Source organism: Eleginops maclovinus, chromosome 9 (genome assembly GCF_036324505.1).
Source record: "Eleginops maclovinus isolate JMC-PN-2008 ecotype Puerto Natales chromosome 9, JC_Emac_rtc_rv5, whole genome shotgun sequence".
Lineage (NCBI taxonomy): Eukaryota > Metazoa > Chordata > Actinopteri > Perciformes > Eleginopidae > Eleginops > Eleginops maclovinus.
This window is the reverse complement of record NC_086357.1, coordinates 19,271,985-19,292,120: the sequence shown is the minus strand read 5'-3', so window position 1 is coordinate 19,292,120 and position 20,136 is coordinate 19,271,985. Positions and strand designations below refer to the sequence as shown.

Here is a 20,136-nt window from a genome sequence, read left to right as displayed (position 1 = left end):
TACGCTGTTTTATTACCTCATAAATGTACAGCTGGGGCAGAGTTCTACTCGCCATAAACCCTCAGGATCAGCATATCTACTATACATGAAAACAAGGAAAACAATCATAGTAAGATATTAACTAGACATGTGAATGATTGCATGAGTCACAGAATGGCATCTCGAGGGTAGGTCCATGTTAAGCTCGACGCAGCAAAATATTCTTCAGACTTTGATCAGAACTGTGGGAGACAGTCAAAGTTAAACACTGGGCGTGAAAACACGGTTACAATTTTTCCTGCTAGCCTGACGGAGAGTAAATACACAGGTGAGTTAGTTCATTTACAGTTTATGTTACTGTACTTGTTTTTTGAAACTCTATATTATTGCCCATCACAAACCTTTACTAATTTATGTTAAGATGTTCCTCTGATGAGTGTTAGTTTTAATGTGTTGGTGTTATAAGCAATGGTCTTAAGTTATTGTTTATTCAAAGACAGTCTGTTTTTCATATTCCAATGGTAAATTCTATGTTGTTTTTTATTTTTGATTGAATATCCTAACTGTCACTCGTGATCTCTGTGTACTCTCGTGTCAGGTTTTGATGGCAGTGGCACAGGGGCTGTCCCTGCCCCTCCTGCTGCTCCTCGTCTCCTCAGGGCTCCTCGTCTCCTCTCACCTCCCTGCCTGTCCTGAGTCCTGCACCTGTCAGAGAGCTCCCCTGCTGAACTGCTCCTCCGCTGGCCTTTCCTTGATGCCACAACAAATCCAAGACTCTGTCATTGAGCTTGACTTATCTCATAACCTCCTCGACTCTGTCACTTTCGACCGACCACATCATAACCTCAGGAATGTATGGCTGGGAAACAACAGCATTGCACACTTGTCCCTGTGCATAGATAGTGGAAGCCGTTATGTCAGAGGAAGCCATCTTCAACGCTTGAGACCTCGGAGAGGACGGGGATGTGTGTCCTGGGCCCCCACCTTGCAGCTGCTATCTGTTGAGAGGAATCAGCTTGAACAACTCCCACAGGGTGAGTCAGTTATATGGTCATACACCCATACATAAAAACCTGTCACAGCACATAGCAGTACGTTTTATAAAGGAGAGAAATATTGGCAAACATAAAAGTGTAAGCAGGATTGATTTCGTTTTTGTTTATATTTAATGGATATCGATTATTATTATTATTATTATTATTATTACTTATTATTATAGTGCACACTTTAACACTGTATCGTAGTGTTTCGTGGTGGAGATTATTTAATTTATTTTTATTTAAATATCTTGGTAGTTAAATCTATAACAGTAAACATTTTTATGAATTGACTATGATTTGTAAATCTTAATCCAAAAATCGCTGTTCATCAGGTGTAGTGGAAAATAAGGTACAATACTGCCCTCTGTACTTCAGTTAAGGAGTAAATGTACTTAAGCTGTAAATATGAATAACGCTACATATTATAACACACAAATACCTAAAAATAAATAGAATTGCCAACATATATCAATCGTAACTCATATTTCCAACTACTAAAATGTACAGTGCCGTTTCCAAGATAGTGCCCTGTCTCTTTAAATGACTACTACACCACAACTTAAATGTTTTAAGGCTGAATGTATGAAATGTGTGTTGTCTGGATGTATTGTGAACCCACAATAACATATATTAAGTTTCTCTATGGGGTGCAAACTGGAGATAAAAAAATGTTTTTCACTGAATGAATTTCAACCTTGATGGAGCTAAACCATCACTACCACTTTGTTGGAACATGTTGCGTGTGTAGTAAAGGTTATATGAATGGTGCTGGAGTGGTTAAAGTATATATCTTCTGTGAATACAGTATAACAGAAATGTGTGCTGCTTTGCATGTTTTTCAGTGGCTCTCAGATTGTATGGCTTGTAACCCTCAGATTCAATTAGCTTTTTGCCTCTAAAGTTTTCAGATTGCATCACAAAGAATGGCATGAAGAGTAAGACTATCCAATATTTCATTAACAGAGCAACGCTTAGAGGCAGAAGATGACGTTACCTTTGTGGTTTACTTCTTATAGTCACACTATTTAAACATTTGTTCAAATAAATTACACTTGAATGTCCCTTTCTTAAATATATACATTTTTCATGCGAGTAGCCAATTTAAGATAATGTGTCTGATAGTGAACTTACACAATCGAACACTCTGCACACCTTTTACTGCCCTATGTAACAGGGTTTAGAAATGTCAATGAGTCAGAGATGAAAGGCAGGGCCCCCTTGTAGGCTTGTCGTTTACCAAATATACACAAGGTGGTCTTCAATTTCAATCTTCTTTGTCCAGATTGTAGATAAAACTTGTGTGTGTTGCTGTTACTCTCCTTTAACTTAATTCTCAGTTATAAACAAGCCCCCTCATTGATATACTTTATCTTTAGTACTTTGCTCCACTCATAACTTATTAAACCTCCCAAGATAATAACAATGAACACTCCTCAGTCTGTCAGTTTTATTGACATTCCAGCAACTAAAGAAAGGTGTAAACATGCAGTACACCGTTTAAGTTCCCCCCTCTATCATGTTATCATAAATTCCTGCAGCGTTGCTCAACACGTGTGATTCAAGGAAATGCGTTCACTATGGGTGCTTTAAAGGCATATGTGGACAGCCCATTCAATTAGCAAGAACTGTGTTGACAGTCATAGACTTCTCTCCTGTTTGGTATTCAGCTCACAGCAGTGCCTCTCTAATGAAACACAGACCCACTGTGCTTTACTTCAGCCAGCATTCTCAGGGAGATTTTCTCAGAGACAGCAAGAGAAGAGCCCCGTTAAAAAATAAATCCTATAGCCAATAATATGTGATGCTGTGAGAGTGCTAAAAGTGAAAATAAGCCAGAAGAATGTGGATTTATATTTCAAAACCTACGTATAACACACAGTACATTCCTTCAGGAACCACTACATCATGGTTATTGCCACATTCTTATTACAGCTCTTGTTTCTGTGATTCAGGGTTGGGAGGTTGCACGTCCTTACAGGTTCTGCAGCTCTCCTTCAACAGGATCTCAACTCTACAACCAGCAGACCTTAGCCACCTTCAACAGCTAAAAGAGCTACACCTGCGACATAACCTCATCACAAGTCTCCATCCACAGATGTTCCAGGATTTAGCCCAGCTCCAGGTAACCTAAACTATTATTATTATTATTATTGTAAAAATATAACCAGAATTTCGTATTCAAACAATAATCTCAATGATGCCTCATAGTCTTGTTATCTATATTCTCTCTAAGAAAAAGAACATGTTGCTTTTAATTAGAGCGCTTTTTATGTGAATATTTTAAATGGAAGTGCTCTTTCTGTCTTAACATCAACTGTATGTCTAAATTGTGTCCCCCTTAAAGTTTGTGGATCTGAGCTTCAACATGTTGACCAGCCTCCATCCTTTGATTCACCTTTCTCTGCATAACATCGGGGCAGATGTTATGCTGGAAGGGAACAGGTGGCATTGTGATTGCAGTATGCGCAGTCTGAGAAGGCGGATGGCCTTTGACAGTAGCACAGGCATGCAGACCTGGAGCATGACGTGTGCCTCCCCCCCTATCCTCTCAGGAAGAAACCTACTACAGTTGGAGGAAGATGACCTTAACTGTGTTGGTTCTGAAAACAGGCCAGAGTCCCACCAAGATGTGACGGTCTATAGTGGCTCTGACATATTGCTGTCTTGTGCTACACAAGGTAACACAGTCTAGTGTAAAATCACATACATTTAAAGATATTGTAGTTCAGTCTGTTAACTGTTAATACTGTATTTGTTGTAGATTCATTATGGTTGACGCCCAGTGGTCAGGCATCTGTGAGCCATCCTCAGGCTGGTCTGCTCACCAGTGACATCACAGAGGGAAACACAGGACTATTTGTGTGTGTGTCTGAAGAACATGGTGTTGTGTCTGTTTTTAACCTTCAAATTAGTAAAATGGGTGGTGCAAGAAGAAAAACTAGAAGTTTAACCAGAACTAGCCAACAAATAATCGAACATGGCACCGAAAATAGGATAGGCCAGGAAAGGAATCTGAGAGCCACACAGTCTAACTTGGCTCTAGCTGTGTGTTTATCTGTTTTCATCACATTTCTGATAGCCTTTATCCTAGGAGTCCTATCGAGACCTTGTATTGATGTGCTTTGGAGAAGGGTCTTCAAGAAGAAAACATCTTTAGCAACCAACTCTGTCTCATCTGTAGAACAAAGGCAATATGACAATGAGGCCTACTCCAATGGTGAGGAACAAGAACAAATGCAGACTCACAGGGAAAGGAGAGTCACATTTAGCAGTTTAGATCTAAGAGAAGAAGGCAATGTACAATATTATGATACCGTAGCCGGTGAAAATCAGGAAAGGAAAAATGATGATGCAGTGATTGAATGTGAGGCAGCTGTGGCTGAGAAGGAGGCAGCTGAAGATGCAGTAAGTGAAAACAGTTTCCAGCTGAGGAGTTCAGAGGATAACCAGAGAGGTGATAGAGACCTCACTGTTGAAGGCCACATGCACAACATGGAGTTTGAAGGCATCCCAGACCCTGTTGAGCTGAAGAAAAGGAGAAGCTTGTCATCTGGCTCAGATTCTTCACTATCTGACAAAGAATTAAATGAGGTTAAAATTATCCAGGGAAACCACTCAACACCAAAGTCTTCTCAGCTGTCCGAGGACTCTGTTCAGCAGAGGGATGATTTCTCGGCAGGGAAAAACGTAGGAGGGCCACAAATTTCCATAGAAAGTGAAACTCCTGGAATTTCGTCAGAGCCCTTTGCAGATTGGTCACCTCATACAAATTACACAAACCCCCCTGAACTATCGCAAGAGAATGAAGAGCTATTTGAATTCAGTGATTCTGCTCGAAGCACATCTGCAAGGTCCAGCAGTGTATGCGTTTCTTTTAATGATTCTAAACGTATAGCTGTACCCACTTCTGATGAGCAAAAGAGAAATGATATATCCAGCTCCAGCTCAAATGTAAGTGAAGATGAGCCTACACATTACACTGTAAACTCAGACGAGGAGGAGAAAATAGAAAGGATCCTTAATAAACCTGAGGTCACCAATGCTTGCCTTAAACAAAATGCTGGTTTCGACGAAGCAGACCCTAACAGGCCTTCAATCAAATTAAATCAGGGTAACAACAGATTTGACGCAACAAAGCCTACATTGAGATCTCAGGGCTCCTTTTCCTCTCATTCCAGTGACAGTGATGGGAAGGACTACAAAGTCAAAAAAGGGTGTGTACCTAGTTTGACTGTTACCAGCCACGGCAAGAGTCTAGATACTGGTGCACCTTTAACACCTGAAGCTTATTCATCTTCAAGCAGTGGGAGTGAAGCAGAAACCACAAACCAGCAGAAGCAAAGGGTGACACATGTGACAAGGCCTAAAATAAAAGAATCTCAAACCATAAGTCATGATTCAGACCTAAGATGGCCTGCCCTAGCTCTTGAGCATAATGCACAGGTCAAAGCACAATCACTGGCTTCTGATTCATCTTCTCGTAGTGACAGTGAGGAGGATCCTATAATCCTTAAACAAGAGCAAAAAGAAACTTACTTGGCAAGTCTTCCAGTTAAGGTATCTCAAAACGCAAGCCATGACCCACAACAACAGTGGCCGGCCCTTGATCTCAAGCATGCTGCAAGCATCAAGAGCCGTCTAGATATCAAAGCCCCCGCCCCTCGTTCTGATACATCTTCTAGTAGTGACACTGACGATGAAACAACACATCACACAAAGAGGCCAGGGAAGGTGGACATTACAGGATCTGGATTTCAAAAATCTCAAACTGTAAGTCATGATCCAGACAAAAGGTGGCCTGCCTTTGAGCTTCAGCATAAAACACGTATTCAGAAACATCTTGATGTCAAAGCACCATCAACACTCCCTTATTCATCTTCTAGTAGTGACAGTGAGGATGAAACAACCATTAATTTAAAGAAAGAAGAGCAAGGGCATATAATCATGGCAAGGCCTCCAAGTAAAGTGTCTCAAACTGCAAGCCATGACCCGCAACCACAGGGGCCTGCCCTGGATCTCAAGCAAACTACAAGCATCAAGAGGCGTCCGGATATCAAAGCAACCTCCCCATCTTCTGATTCATCTTCTAGTAGTGACAGTGAGGATGAAACAACAGTCCACAGGGAGAGGCCAGGGAAGGTGAACATTACAGGACCCAAATTGCAAGCATCTCAAACACAAAGTCATGATCCAGACAAAATGTTCCCTGCAATTGATCTTAAACATGCTATGCGGGTTAAGAGGCGTCTAGATATCAAAGGACCGTCACAAACTCAAAGTTTTTCTTCCAGTAGTGACAGTGAGGATAAAACAACAATCCACCTAAAGAAACAACAACAAGAGCATATAATCATGGCAAGGCCTCCAAGTAAAGTGTCTCAAACTGCAAGCGATGACCCGCAACCACAGTGGCCTGCCCTGGATCTCAAGCAAACTACAAGCATCAAGAGGCGTCCGGATATCAAAGCCCCCAACCCAGCTTCTGATTCATCTTCTAGTAGTGACAGTGACGATGAAACAACAATCCGCATAAAGAAACAGGGGCAAGGGCATATAAACATGGCAAGGCCTCCAAGTAAAGTGTCTCAAACTGCAAGCCATGACCCGCAACCACAGTGGCCTGCCCTGGATCTCCAGCAAACTACAAGCATCAAGAGGCGTCTTGATATCAAAGCAACCTCCCCATCTTCTGATTCATCTTCTAGTAGTGACAGTGACGATGAAACAACAGTCCACAGGGAGAGGCCAGGGAAGGTGAACATTACAGGACCCAAATTTCAAGTATCTCAAACACAAAGTCATGATCCAGACAAAATGTTCCCTGCAATTGATCTTAAACATGCTATGCGTGTTAAGAGGCGTCTAGATATCAAAGGACCGTCACAAACTCAAAGTTTTTCTTCCAGTAGTGACAGTGATGATAAAACAACAATCCACCTAAAGAAACAACAACAAGAGCATATAATCATGGCAAGGCCTCCAAGTAAAGTGTCTCAAACTGCAAGCCATGACCCGCCACCACAGTGGCCTGCCCTCGATCTCAAGCAAACTACAAGCATCAAGAGGCATCTTGATATCAAAGCCCCAAACCCGGCTTCTGATTCATCTTCCAGTAGTGACAGTGACGATGAAACAACAATCCATATAAAGAAACAGGGGCAAGGGCATATAAACATGGCAAGGCCTCAAAGTAAAGTGTCTCAAACTTTAAGTTGTGACCCACAAACACAGTGGCCTGCCCTCGATCTCAAGCAAACTACAAGCATCAAGAGGCGTTTGGATATCAAAGCACCCAATGTAGCTTCTGATTCATCTTCTAGTAGTGACAGTGAGGATGAAACAACAGTCCACACAAAGAAGCCAGAGAAGGTGGACATTACAGGACCCAAATTTCAAGTATCTCAGACACAAAGTCATGATCCAGACAAAATGTTCCCTGCAATTGATCTTAAACATGCTATGGGTGTTAAGAGGCGTCTAGATATCAAAGCACCATCACCACCTCAAAGTTTGTCTTCCAGTAGTGACAGTGAGGATAAAACAACAATCCACCTAAAGAAAGAAGAGCAAGGGCATATAAACATGGCAAGGCCTCCAAGTAAAGTGTCTCAAACTGCAAGCTATGACCCGCAACCACAGTGGCCTGCCCTCAATCTCCAGCAAACTACAAGCATCAAGAGGCGTTTGGATATCAAAGCATCCTCCCCAGCTTCTGATTCATCTTCTAGTAGTGACAGTGAGGATGAAACAACAATCCATATAAAGAAACAAGAAAAAGAGCATATAATCATGGCAAGGCCTCCAAGTAAAGTATCTCAAACTGCAAGCCATGACCCGCAACCACAGTGGCCTACCCTCGATCTCAAAAAAACTACAAGCATCAAGAGGCGTCTTGATATCAAAGCCCCCAACCCGGCTTTTGATTCATCTTCCAGTAGTGACAGTGACGATGAAACAACAGTCCACAGGGAGAGGCCAGAGAAGGTGAACATTACAGGACCCAAATTTCAAGTATCTCAAACACAAAGTCATGATCCAGACAAAATGTTCCCTGCAATTGATCTTAAACATGCTATGCGTGTTAAGAGGCGTCTTGATATCAAAGGACCGTCACAAACTCAAAGTTTTTCTTCCAGTAGTGACAGTGAGGATAAAACAACAATACACCTAAAGAAACAACAACAAGAGCATATAATCTTGGCAAGGCCTCCAAGTAAAGTGTCTCAAACTGCAAGCCATGACCCGCCACCACAGTGGCCTGCCCTCGATCTCAAGCAAACTACAAGCATCAAGAGGCGTCTTGATATCAAAGCCCCAAACCCGGCTTCTGATTCATCTTCCAGTAGTGACAGTGACGATGCAACAACAATCCATATAAAGAAACAGGGGCAAGGGCATATAAACATGGCAAGGCCTCAAAGTAAAGTGTCTCAAACTTTAAGTTGTGACCCACAAACACAGTGGCCTGCCCTCGATCTCAAGCAAACTACAAGCATCAAGAGGCGTTTGGATATCAAAGTATCCTCCCCAGCTTCTGATTCATCTTCTAGTAGTGACAGTGAGGATAAAACAACAGTCCACAGGGAGAGGCCAGAGAAGGTGGACATTACAGGACCCAAATTTCAATTATCTCAGACACAAAGTCATGATCCAGACAAAATGTTCCCTGCAATTGATCTTAAACATGCTATGCGTGTTAAGAGGCGTCTAGATATCAAAGCACCATCACCACCTCAAAGTTTGTCTTCCAGTAGTGACAGTGAGGATAAAACAACAATCCACCTAAAGAAAGAAGAGCAAGGGCATATAAACATGGCAAGGCCTCCAAGTAAAGTGTCTCAAACTGCAAGCTATGACCCGCAACCACAGTGGCCTGCCCTCAATCTCCAGCAAACTACAAGCATCAAGAGGCGTTTGGATATCAAAGTATCCTCCCCAGCTTCTGATTCATCTTCTAGTAGTGACAGTGAGGATGAAACAACAGTCCACAGGGAGAGGCCAGAGAAGGTGGACATTACAGGACCCAAATTTCAATTATCTCAGACACAAAGTCATGATCCAGACAAAATGTTCCCTGCAATTGATCTTAAACATGCTATGCGTGTTAAGAGGCGTCTAGATATCAAAGCACCATCACCACCTCAAAGTTTGTCTTCCAGTAGTGACAGTGAGGATAAAACAACAATCCACCTAAAGAAACAACAACAAAAGCATATAATCATGGCAAGGCCTCCAAGTAAAGTGTCTCAAACTGCAAGCCATGACCCGCAACCACAGTGGCCTGTACTCGATCTCAAGCAAACTACAAGCATCAAGAGGCGTCTTGATATCAAAGCCCCCAACCCGGCTTCTGATTCATCTTCCAGTAGTGACAGTGACGATGCAACAACAATCCATATAAAGAAACAGGGGCAAGGGCATATAAACATTGCAAGGCCACAAAGTAAAGTGTCTCAAACTGTAAGTCGTGACCCACAAACACAGTGGCCTGCCCTCGATCTCAAGCAAACTACAAGCATCAAGAGGCGTTTGGATATCAAAGCCCCCAACCCGGCTTCTGATTCATCTTCTAAGAGTGACAGTGATGATGAAACAACAGTCCACACAAAGAAGCCAGAGAAGGTGGACATTACAGGACCCAAATTTCAAGTATCTCAGACACAAAGTCAGGATCCAGACAAAATGTTCCCTGCAATTGATCTTAAACATGCGTTGCGTGTTAAGAGGCGTCTAGATATCAAAGGGCCGTCGCCAACTCAAAGTTTATCTTCCAGTAGTGACTGTGAGGATAAAACAACAATCCACCTAAAGAAACAAGAAAAAGAGCATATAATCATGGCAAGGCCTCCAAGTAAAGTGTCTCAAACTGCAAGCCATGACCCGCAACCACAGTGGCCAGTCCTCGATCTCAAGCAAACTACAAGCATCAAGAGGCGTCTTGATATCAAAGCCCCCAAGCCGGCTTCTGATTCATCTTCCAGTAGTGACAGTGACAATGAAACAACAATCCATATAAAGAAACAGGGGCAAGAGCATATAAACATGGCAAGGCCTCCAAGTAAAGTGTCTCAAACTGCAAGCCATGACCCACAACCACAGTGGCCTGCCCTCGATCTCAAGCAAACTACAAGCATCAAGAGGCGTTTGGATATCAAAGCACCCAATGTAGCTTCTGATTCATCTTCTAGTAGTGACAGTGAGGATGAAACAACAGTCCACACAAAGAAGCCAGAGAAGGTGGACATTACAGGACCCAAATTTCAATTATCTCAGACACAAAGTCATGATCCAGACAAAATGTTCCCTGCAATTGATCTTAAACATGCTATGCGTGTTAAGAGGCGTCTAGATATCAAAGCACCATCACCACCTCAAAGTTTGTCTTCCAGTAGTGACAGTGACAATAAAACAACAATCCATATAAAGAAACAGGGGCAAGAGCATATAAACATGGCAAGGCCTCCAAGTAAAGTGTCTCAAACTGCAAGCCATGACCCACAACCACAGTGGCCTGCCCTCGATCTCAAGCAAACTACAAGCATCAAGAGGCGTTTGGATATCAAAGCCCCCAACCCGGCTTCTGATTCATCTTCTAAGAGTGACAGTGACGATGAAACAACAGTCCACACAAATAAGTCAGAGAAGGTGGACATTAAAGGACCCACATTTCAAGGTTATAAAACACAAAGTCATGATCCAGACAAAACGTGGCCTGCCCTTGATCTTGACCATACTATGCGCATCAAGAGGCGTCTAGATATCAAAGCTCCATCCCCCCCTCCTGATTCATTATCAAGCCACAAAATAGGATTGGGAGTATCAGCCATATCAAAGATGACAGAGAATAAATTAAATATATCGGCAAAGTCCCCAGTGATAAACATTTCTCGCAGTCCAAAGACTGACTACAATATCCAATTGGAAAAGTATACGGTTATCACAGATGACAAGAGGGACAAAACAAAAAGTGTCAACATGAGCACAACTCCAGACATAACCCCAGAACTTCAGTCAAGCTGGGCCGCAATGAATCTTGGCAGGTCCCGCTTCAGAAAGCGTCTAGAAATCTCATCAAATACGCATGAACCACCAAATCTTTCCTCATCACCTCCACCTGACTCCCCCTCCTCTTCCAGTGAAAGTGGGACTGGGAGTAAAAGCAGCAGAACAAGACAACAGAGAAGGGCAGCCGGAGTATCCCAGGATCAGACATCTCTGTATGTGGCCAATGCTGTCAACCTCAAACCGGTCCAGCCACAGAGCCAAACTGAGGAGGTTCAGAGGACGGCCAGGGTGGAGCTCAGCACCCAAACATCAAACGTAGAGGAGTCTGACTCTGTGCGGCCTCATTTGAGTTTCCCCCGTGTCAAGCGTTCTCTGGATATCAGAGTACCATTCCAAACGAAATCATCCTCCAGCAGCAATAGTGAGGATGAGATGATAGACCACAGTGTTCCTGACCTGAGTCTTGGTGTCCCACGCATTAAGAGGCGCATGAATGTGAAAGCACCATTACCAGAGTCATCTTCCAGCAGCGAGAATGAAAATAAGACGATAGGGTCCACTGCAAACCAAAGCAGACATTTGTCAAACATATCAGCCAGGACAGAAGATGACTCTCTAATCACCTACAAACGTGTCATTATGAAAGCTTCGTCTCCACCAAGTAATTCTGTCTCCTTCAGTGACAAAGAGCAAACTGCCACAAATGGTGTAGAAATGAAAAGGATTGAGCAAAACAAACTCATCACACCTGTGGACCTGCCACCAGTATTGAGGTGGACTGGTGTTGGTCGTCAGCTGCCTGATCTGACCATCCCCAGTCCAATGAGACATCTATACTATGGCTCATCATCTCCACAGCAGGTTCCACCTGCAGGGTCAGAACTTCCCCCACCTGACTCCTCTGGTAGTGAAAGTGATGATGAGGTAAAACAAGGGAAAGGGAAAGCAGATGTGACATGGATGAATAAACACTCATCTCTTAGTGCCAAAAGTGTTTCGCTCTCATCCAGCAGAGCTCTGGACAAGATTGACAACCCACCAAGCAGCAGAAATGAGATTATGAAGGCTGCACCTGAAGACAAAAATGAAAGGAAAGGCCTCAGTGCCCTAAAAGTCATGTCATCAGAGAGACGACATTGGGACACATTAGATGTAAATGTAGATAGGAAAGCATCTCTACAGCCACTAACTCAATCACAAATTACTTCTACTTCAGTTGAGAGCAGAGTTATAGATTTGTTGTATGGTATTCCCCACTACAGGAGGCATGACATTGGAGGTGTTAAACGATCGCAGGGCGCTCCACCTCCTATTCCTGCAACTCCACCACCTACATGAGGCAGCAAGGCTAAGGTCAAGGTCTCCACAGAGCAGTAAGCAACAAGGGAAGGGAAGATCTTATTTTCAACAGAGCAGAAACACAGATACATTTGACAGCTCTTTACCTAACTCACAAAACCTGGAAGTCAATGATTTCTCAAATGTGAACATGCTGTAAGTGAAGTTTGATTTTAACAGTTTAACTGCAACCTAAACTCTGACAAAAGTAAAAATAATTGGCAGTTCAAATTCTTGACTGGCCAGTAAATGACAAATACTTTGTATTATACTCTATATATAATTTAACTATTAGGCTTGAGACTAAATGGAAATTATTTATTGTATGACAGCTATAGATGGCACCATGCATATCTTTCAGAATTGCCTTATTTCTTTAATTTGCTTTTTTATTTTATTATAAAAGTTGTCTGTAATTAAGAATCCATATCATCTTAATGGTCATGTATTATTGATAAACATTATAATCCATTTACAAGGCAATTTCACTGAACAATCCTGAGCTTCCATATGTATGTATAAGTAAATCTAAACAGTGATGAATATAATAAACACAATATTAACTTAAGAACCAAAATATAACCCAGTAAGTTAATAAACCCTTTTATTTATGTATATAGACATAGGTTATAGTGAAAACAGACATATAGACACTTACATAGTTTACATACATATATACAGTTGGGACAAGGGCGTTCAACCTCCTGCATTGTCATTGGAGTACTGAAACATCGATCTCTACACAGTATTTGGTAAGCAATCCAACCTCTACCTCAATCTTCGATCTGATGCTGATGGTTGATGCAATGTAATGACAAAAAAGGATTTTAAAGTGTCAGCTGAAGTACTTCAATGACAAGAGCTGATGTTTTTTTTTATCTTAACACAGTTCCACGTGTTTTAAGTGTATCATGTGTAAATAAAAATAAATCCTATATACTGTCTGCAGCTATCTAAAGATTTACAGCATGTTTAAGGATGTCAAAGATGGGGTAATGCAGGAGGGAACTCCTGCTCCACCGTGAGGTTACAGGTGTGTTCCAGGTCTGAATAGACACAATCATGTTGTTCAACAGAATTAACATCCCATGATTGTGAATATCAAATTAAGCACAAAACACTTGCACAAATTCCTGTACAAAACTAAAACAAGTTTGAAAAATGTTTTCAAAAATCTCATCCATTCACAAAAGGCTCTGTTGGAGCATGCATGCAAATATTAAATCTGACGATTCAGCATCACACCACAGCCAAGGACAGAAATGTATACATGTGTTACAAGAACATTATACTAGGCAAAAATAACAGCATAGCATAATCACAGTTCCAAACTGTCAGTGTTTTGATTAGATCCTACGGGTGGTATAAAGCATTGCTTTCAGCAAACCTACCTTTCAACTCAAGCCTCAAGGACCTCGTCCTGAGAGGGCCAATGGTCTTCCACTGTAGTTATATTAACACTGTCAGTGTTTGGCGAGATGCTACTAGTAAGAAACCTGAAACTATCAGCTGACTAAGGAGGACAAAACAGATGTCACACATCAAGACAAAATGGGTACCAACCAGCTCTATCTCAATTTGTAACACAGCCCAAAGTCTGAATTCATCCTGAAATAATCCCTGACCACTCAGTGTGTATGCGTGTGTTGTATGTGTTCCCACGCGTGTATAAACACACATTTGGGTTTGTATGTTTGTGGGAAACAGTGTGATTTCCATGTATTGAGGCACAATAATACTCTTACCTACACAGCGTAAATTGGTCAACGGACCAATTAATGCTGATCAGAGCACTAGTGGCTCACCGCTGTACTGCAATAAGAGTTAGTAAGCAGCAATGCTGATTTGTTTGGTGTTATGAGGTCTGAAACCTTTACAGAGGGGTAGCAAACTGTTAGCGTTAGCTGGAGCAAACCAGCAGGAAAGAACAAAACTGGAGGGGAAAAAAGGAAGGAGAAAAAAAAGATCACTGGCACAAATCAATAGTAAACAGAACAGGCACCACAAACCTGTGATCAATCATTTGACACAGTGTGCTTCTTGTAGAACTTGTATCCAACTCAAAATATGACAAACAATAGTTGGTGCCATCAGTCCAGAAAAAGCTCAAGTTCATTGCACAGATGTATAATATTTAAATGTGCCCAGGTCAAAATGACCCTGTTTAAGACTCAGACACAATGCATGAATGGTCACTGTTTCACAGCTTCTCTGTGCTGTAGACAAGGGCTGAGGAGTGGTTCTCCCACACAAACCATTTTGCTTCCATCGTCCACGTATGATACCATGTTAACACAGACAGCAATATGACATGTCACAGTGAGAGAGCAATGCCACTGGGGATTGCTGCAAGCTTGCTCACTATGCACTTCGGTAGGGAACATAACTTCCACAATGGCAGTCCTCCGCCTCCGCACTCCGGGATGCATGCACCCAGGCTGCAAACCCAGTGTCCCCACCCCAGCCCCCCCCACAGAACCCCTCCTTTATCTGGAAGCACCCACAGTCACTGCTTTACCATTTTTGTATTGTTAACTTATTGGTTGTTGATTCTCATAGTCGTTGTCACAGTTGTATTTTGTTCCTTTTTACACTGCCCTATGACATCTGTCTTTCCTTGTACCATTCCACAAACTCGTCCAACAAAACTGGCCCTGAAAAAAAGAATAAGACCAAAAAATAGGATATTAAATAAACAATAGTTGTGTTACAGTAATATGAAGCACTGGTGTCACGTTTGGTGTAAATGTGTTCACTCACAGGCACCATCCTCATCGTAGTTACTGAGGTCCAGGTTGATTGTCCTGCTGAACTCTAAAACATTGCACCATTGGTCTTTGTTGATGACTTTGTACTTGGATTGCTGAGGATAAGTAAACACATGCCTTATTAATACAGTACAACAACATCTTTAGTTTTAACACCCTAATAAGAGATCAGACATAAATTTACAGAATCGTGAATACCACTACTCTATGGGACATATTTGATTTGAGCCAATGTTGTAGAGAGAATATGTGAACATGAAGCTTACCTCTAGAAACTGATTAAACACAGGAAACAGAGGCCACGTCTTGCCCAGAAGAAGCCCAAGCATACACTTGGCTGTGTTCAGGTCCAAACTCCTCTGATCCTTTTCCTGCCCATTCAAAGACACCCCAGGCTTTATAAAATCATTGCAGGGGGCAGTCTTATACAATCTTTATTATCAACATTAGCCCAATACAGAAAACAGGCTTATATTCCTTAACCCACTGCTGTAGAGGTCACAAAAATATAACATTTTTTATCACAATCACTGCGTCATGTTTTCATACACTTTTTCCATTCACTCTAAAAGAGTGAGTTGCTTTCCTTAAATCATGGTTCAATATCTGCATGAGAGAAAACTCAGGCTATGTAAATATGCAACACACTTGATAAGTGCTTTCCCACTCCAAGTCAAACTTGAAAATGATCTTGACCTCCTCAAAGGGTCAAGATTGGTCTGAACATTGGCTTGAATAAGACCTTATGAGAATTTCGATCAGGCAAACTTGGCACAGGGATTATATTTTTCAGATGAACTGAATTCAATTTGTTTCACAATGCTGTGTATGTAAGCGGAAAATACTTTTTCTTAACTCACCCGAGCAAAATCAAAGGCATATCTATATATGAGCTTAAAACTGGTGCTGTCGTTTAGGACAGATCTCAGGTAGTCGAGCGAGTTCCTCAGCCTTTCTGTGGAGTCACACCTGATAACGGCAGAAAATTGCTTTAGACATACTCTACACTTCACTACCTGCTCTGCTCTACTCTAGAATGACATGACTAGAGACAGAGCAAACACACAGCAATGCCACAACCATTCTTGAATACAGCATGCAGAAATACAGAAAGTAGTTAACGGACATACTGCAGTGAGCCCATGCCTCTGAGCCACTCCTGAAGAGTGAAGTATCCCATACTCTGCGCATCCAGCTTCCACGCAAGAACCAGCATCACCACCTGGGCACGGACAAAATAGATAATAGCCACAGACATCTTTAAATAGACAATGTGTCAATTTATCAACTGAATGACATGTCTATTACAAGTCAAACACAAATCAACTGACCTCAGTAATCCTTAAAATAAAGAAAAAGTGGAAATCTGTAGTGCCGTTACAGTAAAACAAGGACTGGACATTTTTTGTGAAATGTCCAACTATGTTGATTATGCAAACGGTTTATTGTTATAAAATCTGAAATGATGACAAATAGCCATCACGTCCCACAGTCCAAAAGTGTGCTCAAATTCATTGCTTGGTTTGACTGACAGCCAAAAGAAAAAAAAAATTGAAAAGCGAGGAAACAGAGAGAAAACAGATATAACCAAAATACAAGAAGTCCGCTTACGTTCTCTGGTTCAACTCCGATGTCCTCACAGAACTTCTCCATGCCCTCTGGACCCACCACGTCATCACAACCTATTTTAAACCAACAAGTGTGAAGCCACATGTAGCTAAAAACCTAAGTCATTGATCAGTGGTGCTAATGTAAACAAAGTGATTGCTTGCGCACATTTTTCACCTGCATATTCATAGAACCACTCCAAGCATCTTTTACTCGAAAATGTCTCCTCCTCACGGATTTGTGGTGTTTCATGTTTTCTGAAAACGCTGCAGATGGAGAGAAAGTTTCTGTCTCAATCTCAGCAGTGACACACAAGGAAATAATTTCAAAAGTACTCAATATGATTTAAAAGGCTCCTAGTATGTATATCCTAACATGTCCACATTTTTCTTCTAGCTAGCGACAATAATCAAGTGCTCCTTTAAAACCGACAAGACCAAAGCCGTCGTTTTGCCACCTCTAACACAAGAGTTGTCACACCTGTCCTGGCGACTTTTTTTGGCTGACATGTCATCTCCAGCTGAGGGTCTCCTCTTTTTCCTAGGAGGCATGGCTCTAGAGCAACACGCTAGGGAAGGAAGTTGAAGACAGAATGAAAGAGGGCTACTTCTAAGCAATTCAAAGATAATGCTTATTTTTTCTATTGCTAGTCATGCATGGACTCTGTGAGAAACAGCTCTTACAGTTGTCTGAGGATGATTATGTTAGCAATGACAATGGTGGGGGTTTTTTTGTAAACATAAGACTAGAAACAAACACACGGGCCAGGTCAATTTACCTGAGGGGAGGCTATCCTGTCCAACGTCTTCTGTCAGGTTCTATTTAAACAGACACACTTGTGATTAGGACACATGTACACACTGACAAAACTAAAATATATAACATACACAAGCTGACTAAATGTATTTACCAGCCTATGCAAGGTGTGGTGGATCTTATGGATGCTGGCCAGTGTAGTCAAGTGGGAATTCAGCTGTAAATCTATTTCCACAAAAGAATAAAAATAACATCAAACCAAAGCACAACACACATCCTTCTGCCCCTAATTTAACTTGTTAGTTTGGTGTGTGAGCACAAGGGTACAAAAAGGTGACATCATGGTAGCACCAACAGGAACCTGTGATGTGCCAGTTTGGCCAGTAAGCAAAGGTCTTCAATGTCAAAACTATTGTCGTGTGATTTCTACTTAAAGGGTTTACGTCTCAAACGAGAGAAAATATCTCACACGAATGAGGGAGTGACTCTCTGCATTCCTCGAAACACACCAGAACTCGATGATTTTTGATCGTGCATGCTACCTTATCGCCAAATATCATCTAAGCATTCCCATCCAAACGCTGTCATCAAACACCGATGCTTTTAATGTATGTGTAGAGGCCAAAACCAGAGGAAAATCACACTGCCGAGCAGATAGCACTAGCTGCATACCTAAAATAGCAGTGCAGACGCGCAACTTGCACAGAGTTTACAAAGTATCTAGAGAGTTGGGCGTTTGGTTGTTGTAGTCCATTTCCTTTAAAGGGGCCATTGCAACCTCTGCTCCGGTTGTGACACTAAACTACAAATCCCAAGCCTTAACCAAACAACTATTTCTTTCAGACCACTCTACCCCCAACATTTACTCAGTCAACTGATTGAATGCGTTATACTTTGTCTTGTAAAAATCTAACATCATATGCCTAGTGGCACACAAGTATTGCGCAGACGTTTTGCAGCAGATGCTGTTTGTGCCGCAAAGCCCGACAGCAGTGCTGCAGCAGGCAGTGAAAGATGTTTTCCACAACTGCGTCACAATTTTCTTTCTCTGTAATAGTCCGCAGTTGCCCAGAAAATGGACCTATTTATAATGGCAGTACGTCCATGCTAAGTTTGAGTCGAAACGCACAGTGCATCTTCAGTAATGATGACTAAAAACATCACAGCCCACCGATTACTATCAAAAACCTTCCTGATTTAACTAACGTCGGCTGCATTCAGCTCAGCCCTGCTAACGCTACACAGAAAAATCACTCCGGGGAGACTGACGTGTCAAATAACACATGCTGCATGTCCAAAACAACTAAAATTACACTAGCTATCCTTCCTTTGTTGTCGCCCAAGACAACACTGGCATATACAAAGGGACGGAATAGCACGGAATTCATACGTTCCCATCCAATCCAAAAGAGACACGGGCTAAAAGTAGATGTAGAAACACAACGCGTCTCCGCCAAACTCTGCAGTATCCGTGAAGGTTCGTCATTTTATGCTGAAAAACCTCTATAACGTTACTACTTACTTGCCGCATCAGAGTGCATTTTTATGAAACATACAACTGTCTGTGGGAAGTCCTGAGACCGGCCAATAGGCGGGCCTTGTCCGCGTAAACCACGCCCCGAGACGGTGATTGAATCTGGGCATGCTCGGTCCCCGCCTCCGGTCGCTGTTGATTTGCTATGTAAGGTGCCATGTAAAGAGGAAAAGGGGAAAAGCAAATAGATCCCGCCCACGCACACATGTGATAAGTCAGATTTTCCAAACAGGTTGCATTAGCTCTGTGATTCATTGGTTTAGAGGTTATTATGAGCACGCCAGTCACCAGAGTTTCCTCGTGCAAGCTTAAAACCAGCCCACGATGGAATCTGATTGGTCAATGTAGTCATTAGTAGGCCTCCCCGTGAAGCTTGTGTTTGCCTCATGGATGTGAACCATGTGAACTCAGCAACCTGGAGCAAACTGGTGGCGGTGTGTATGGCAACGTGAGTTATGTCTAAATTCATGATGACCCAACTAAAGCCGGCAGTGCTTGTCATTTCTCAGCAGGGGTGGGTAAAAGTCTGTTATGCACTGGTCCACTCCCAAAGCAAGTTTCATGTGACTGAAATCCTTAGTGATGACACAAATATGGTACCTTTAACTGTGGCTGCTGTGAAGCAATTTGTTGAGCTTTAAGACTGTATAAATAATGGACGTAGTATCCGTGACGTCACTCATAGGTTTGTGAAGAGCCGTAATGAAGCTCAAAGTGGGCGTCTCCTACCGTCATCTTCTCCAGACTCTGAAATGTTGGGGCATCTCGCCCGGGGTCGTTGGCGAGGGTCGGCACGCACAATAGCGCGCACAGGCAGGCACAGGGCTAGCAAACTTAGGTCTTAGATCCAACAAATTATGCTTTTTACAACAAGCTTTTTGATAGAAAAGTGGTGTTTAATTTCCATAATCTTTGTTTAGTGAACGCATAAAACCGTCAGTTTGTAAGCGAAATTAAGAATTACGATCTTTGAGTTCGTTTATCGTTAGCGTTATTGCAATTTCATCATTCATGAGAAGTGTCGTAGCACAGTGGTCAGAGGAGCGGGATTACACTGAAAGATTTACGGTTCAAATCCAGCATCAATCACTATGCCAATGTTCGTTTT

At 42.1% G+C, this 20,136-nt stretch overlaps 2 protein-coding genes across 6 annotated transcripts; one reads left to right on the top strand and one right to left on the bottom strand.

Annotated features, from left to right (window-relative positions):
- Positions 1–220: 220 nt before the first annotated feature.
- LOC134869218 (neuroblast differentiation-associated protein AHNAK) lies at positions 221–13,306 on the top strand. The gene is made up of 5 exons (XM_063890694.1): positions 221–307; positions 578–1,013; positions 2,972–3,141; positions 3,364–3,697; positions 3,781–13,306. Exons 2-5 carry the CDS (start codon positions 584–586, stop codon positions 12,360–12,362), a joined length of 9,516 nt encoding a protein of 3,171 aa, XP_063746764.1. The 5' UTR covers positions 221–307; positions 578–583; the 3' UTR covers positions 12,363–13,306.
- dcun1d4 (DCN1, defective in cullin neddylation 1, domain containing 4 (S. cerevisiae)) lies at positions 12,950–19,100 on the bottom strand. Of its 5 annotated transcripts, none has more exons than XM_063890698.1 (11): positions 19,017–19,100; positions 17,649–17,719; positions 17,517–17,556; positions 17,219–17,306; positions 16,907–17,004; positions 16,742–16,812; positions 16,261–16,352; positions 15,991–16,099; positions 15,397–15,501; positions 15,123–15,225; positions 12,950–15,016 (listed from the first exon to the last, which is right to left on the bottom strand). In XM_063890698.1, the coding sequence occupies exons 1-11, from the start codon at positions 19,033–19,035 to the stop codon at positions 14,961–14,963; spliced, it is 852 nt and encodes a 283-aa protein (XP_063746768.1). In that variant the 5' UTR covers positions 19,036–19,100; the 3' UTR covers positions 12,950–14,960. The 5 variants fall into 5 exon arrangements, with proteins under 5 accessions (XP_063746768.1, XP_063746769.1, XP_063746770.1 ...); XM_063890699.1 differs by having other exon boundaries at positions 16,916–17,004; XM_063890700.1 differs by lacking the exon at positions 19,017–19,100 and adding an exon at positions 18,885–18,998.
- Positions 19,101–20,136: the final 1,036 nt, after the last annotated feature.

Excerpts from the sequence above, each read along its gene's own strand:
- LOC134869218 (XM_063890694.1), top strand. The coding sequence starts at position 584 with ATGGCAGTGGCACAGGGGCTGTCCCTGCCCCTCCTGCTGCTCCTCGTC. Across the intron at positions 3,142-3,363 it reads AGGATTTAGCCCAGCTCCAG|TTTGTGGATCTGAGCTTCAA; the intron begins GTAACCTAAACT and ends TCCCCCTTAAAG. Across the intron at positions 3,698-3,780 it reads GCTGTCTTGTGCTACACAAG|ATTCATTATGGTTGACGCCC; the intron begins GTAACACAGTCT and ends TATTTGTTGTAG.
- dcun1d4 (XM_063890696.1), bottom strand. The coding sequence starts at position 18,054 with ATGATATTTGGCGATAAGGTAGCATGCACGATCAAAAATCATCGAGTT. Across the intron at positions 16,353-16,741 it reads TCGGAGTTGAACCAGAGAAC|GTGGTGATGCTGGTTCTTGC; the intron begins GTAAGCGGACTT and ends GTCCGTGCCCAG. Across the intron at positions 15,226-15,396 it reads TGTTTAATCAGTTTCTAGAG|CAATCCAAGTACAAAGTCAT; the intron begins GTAAGCTTCATG and ends ACTTATCCTCAG.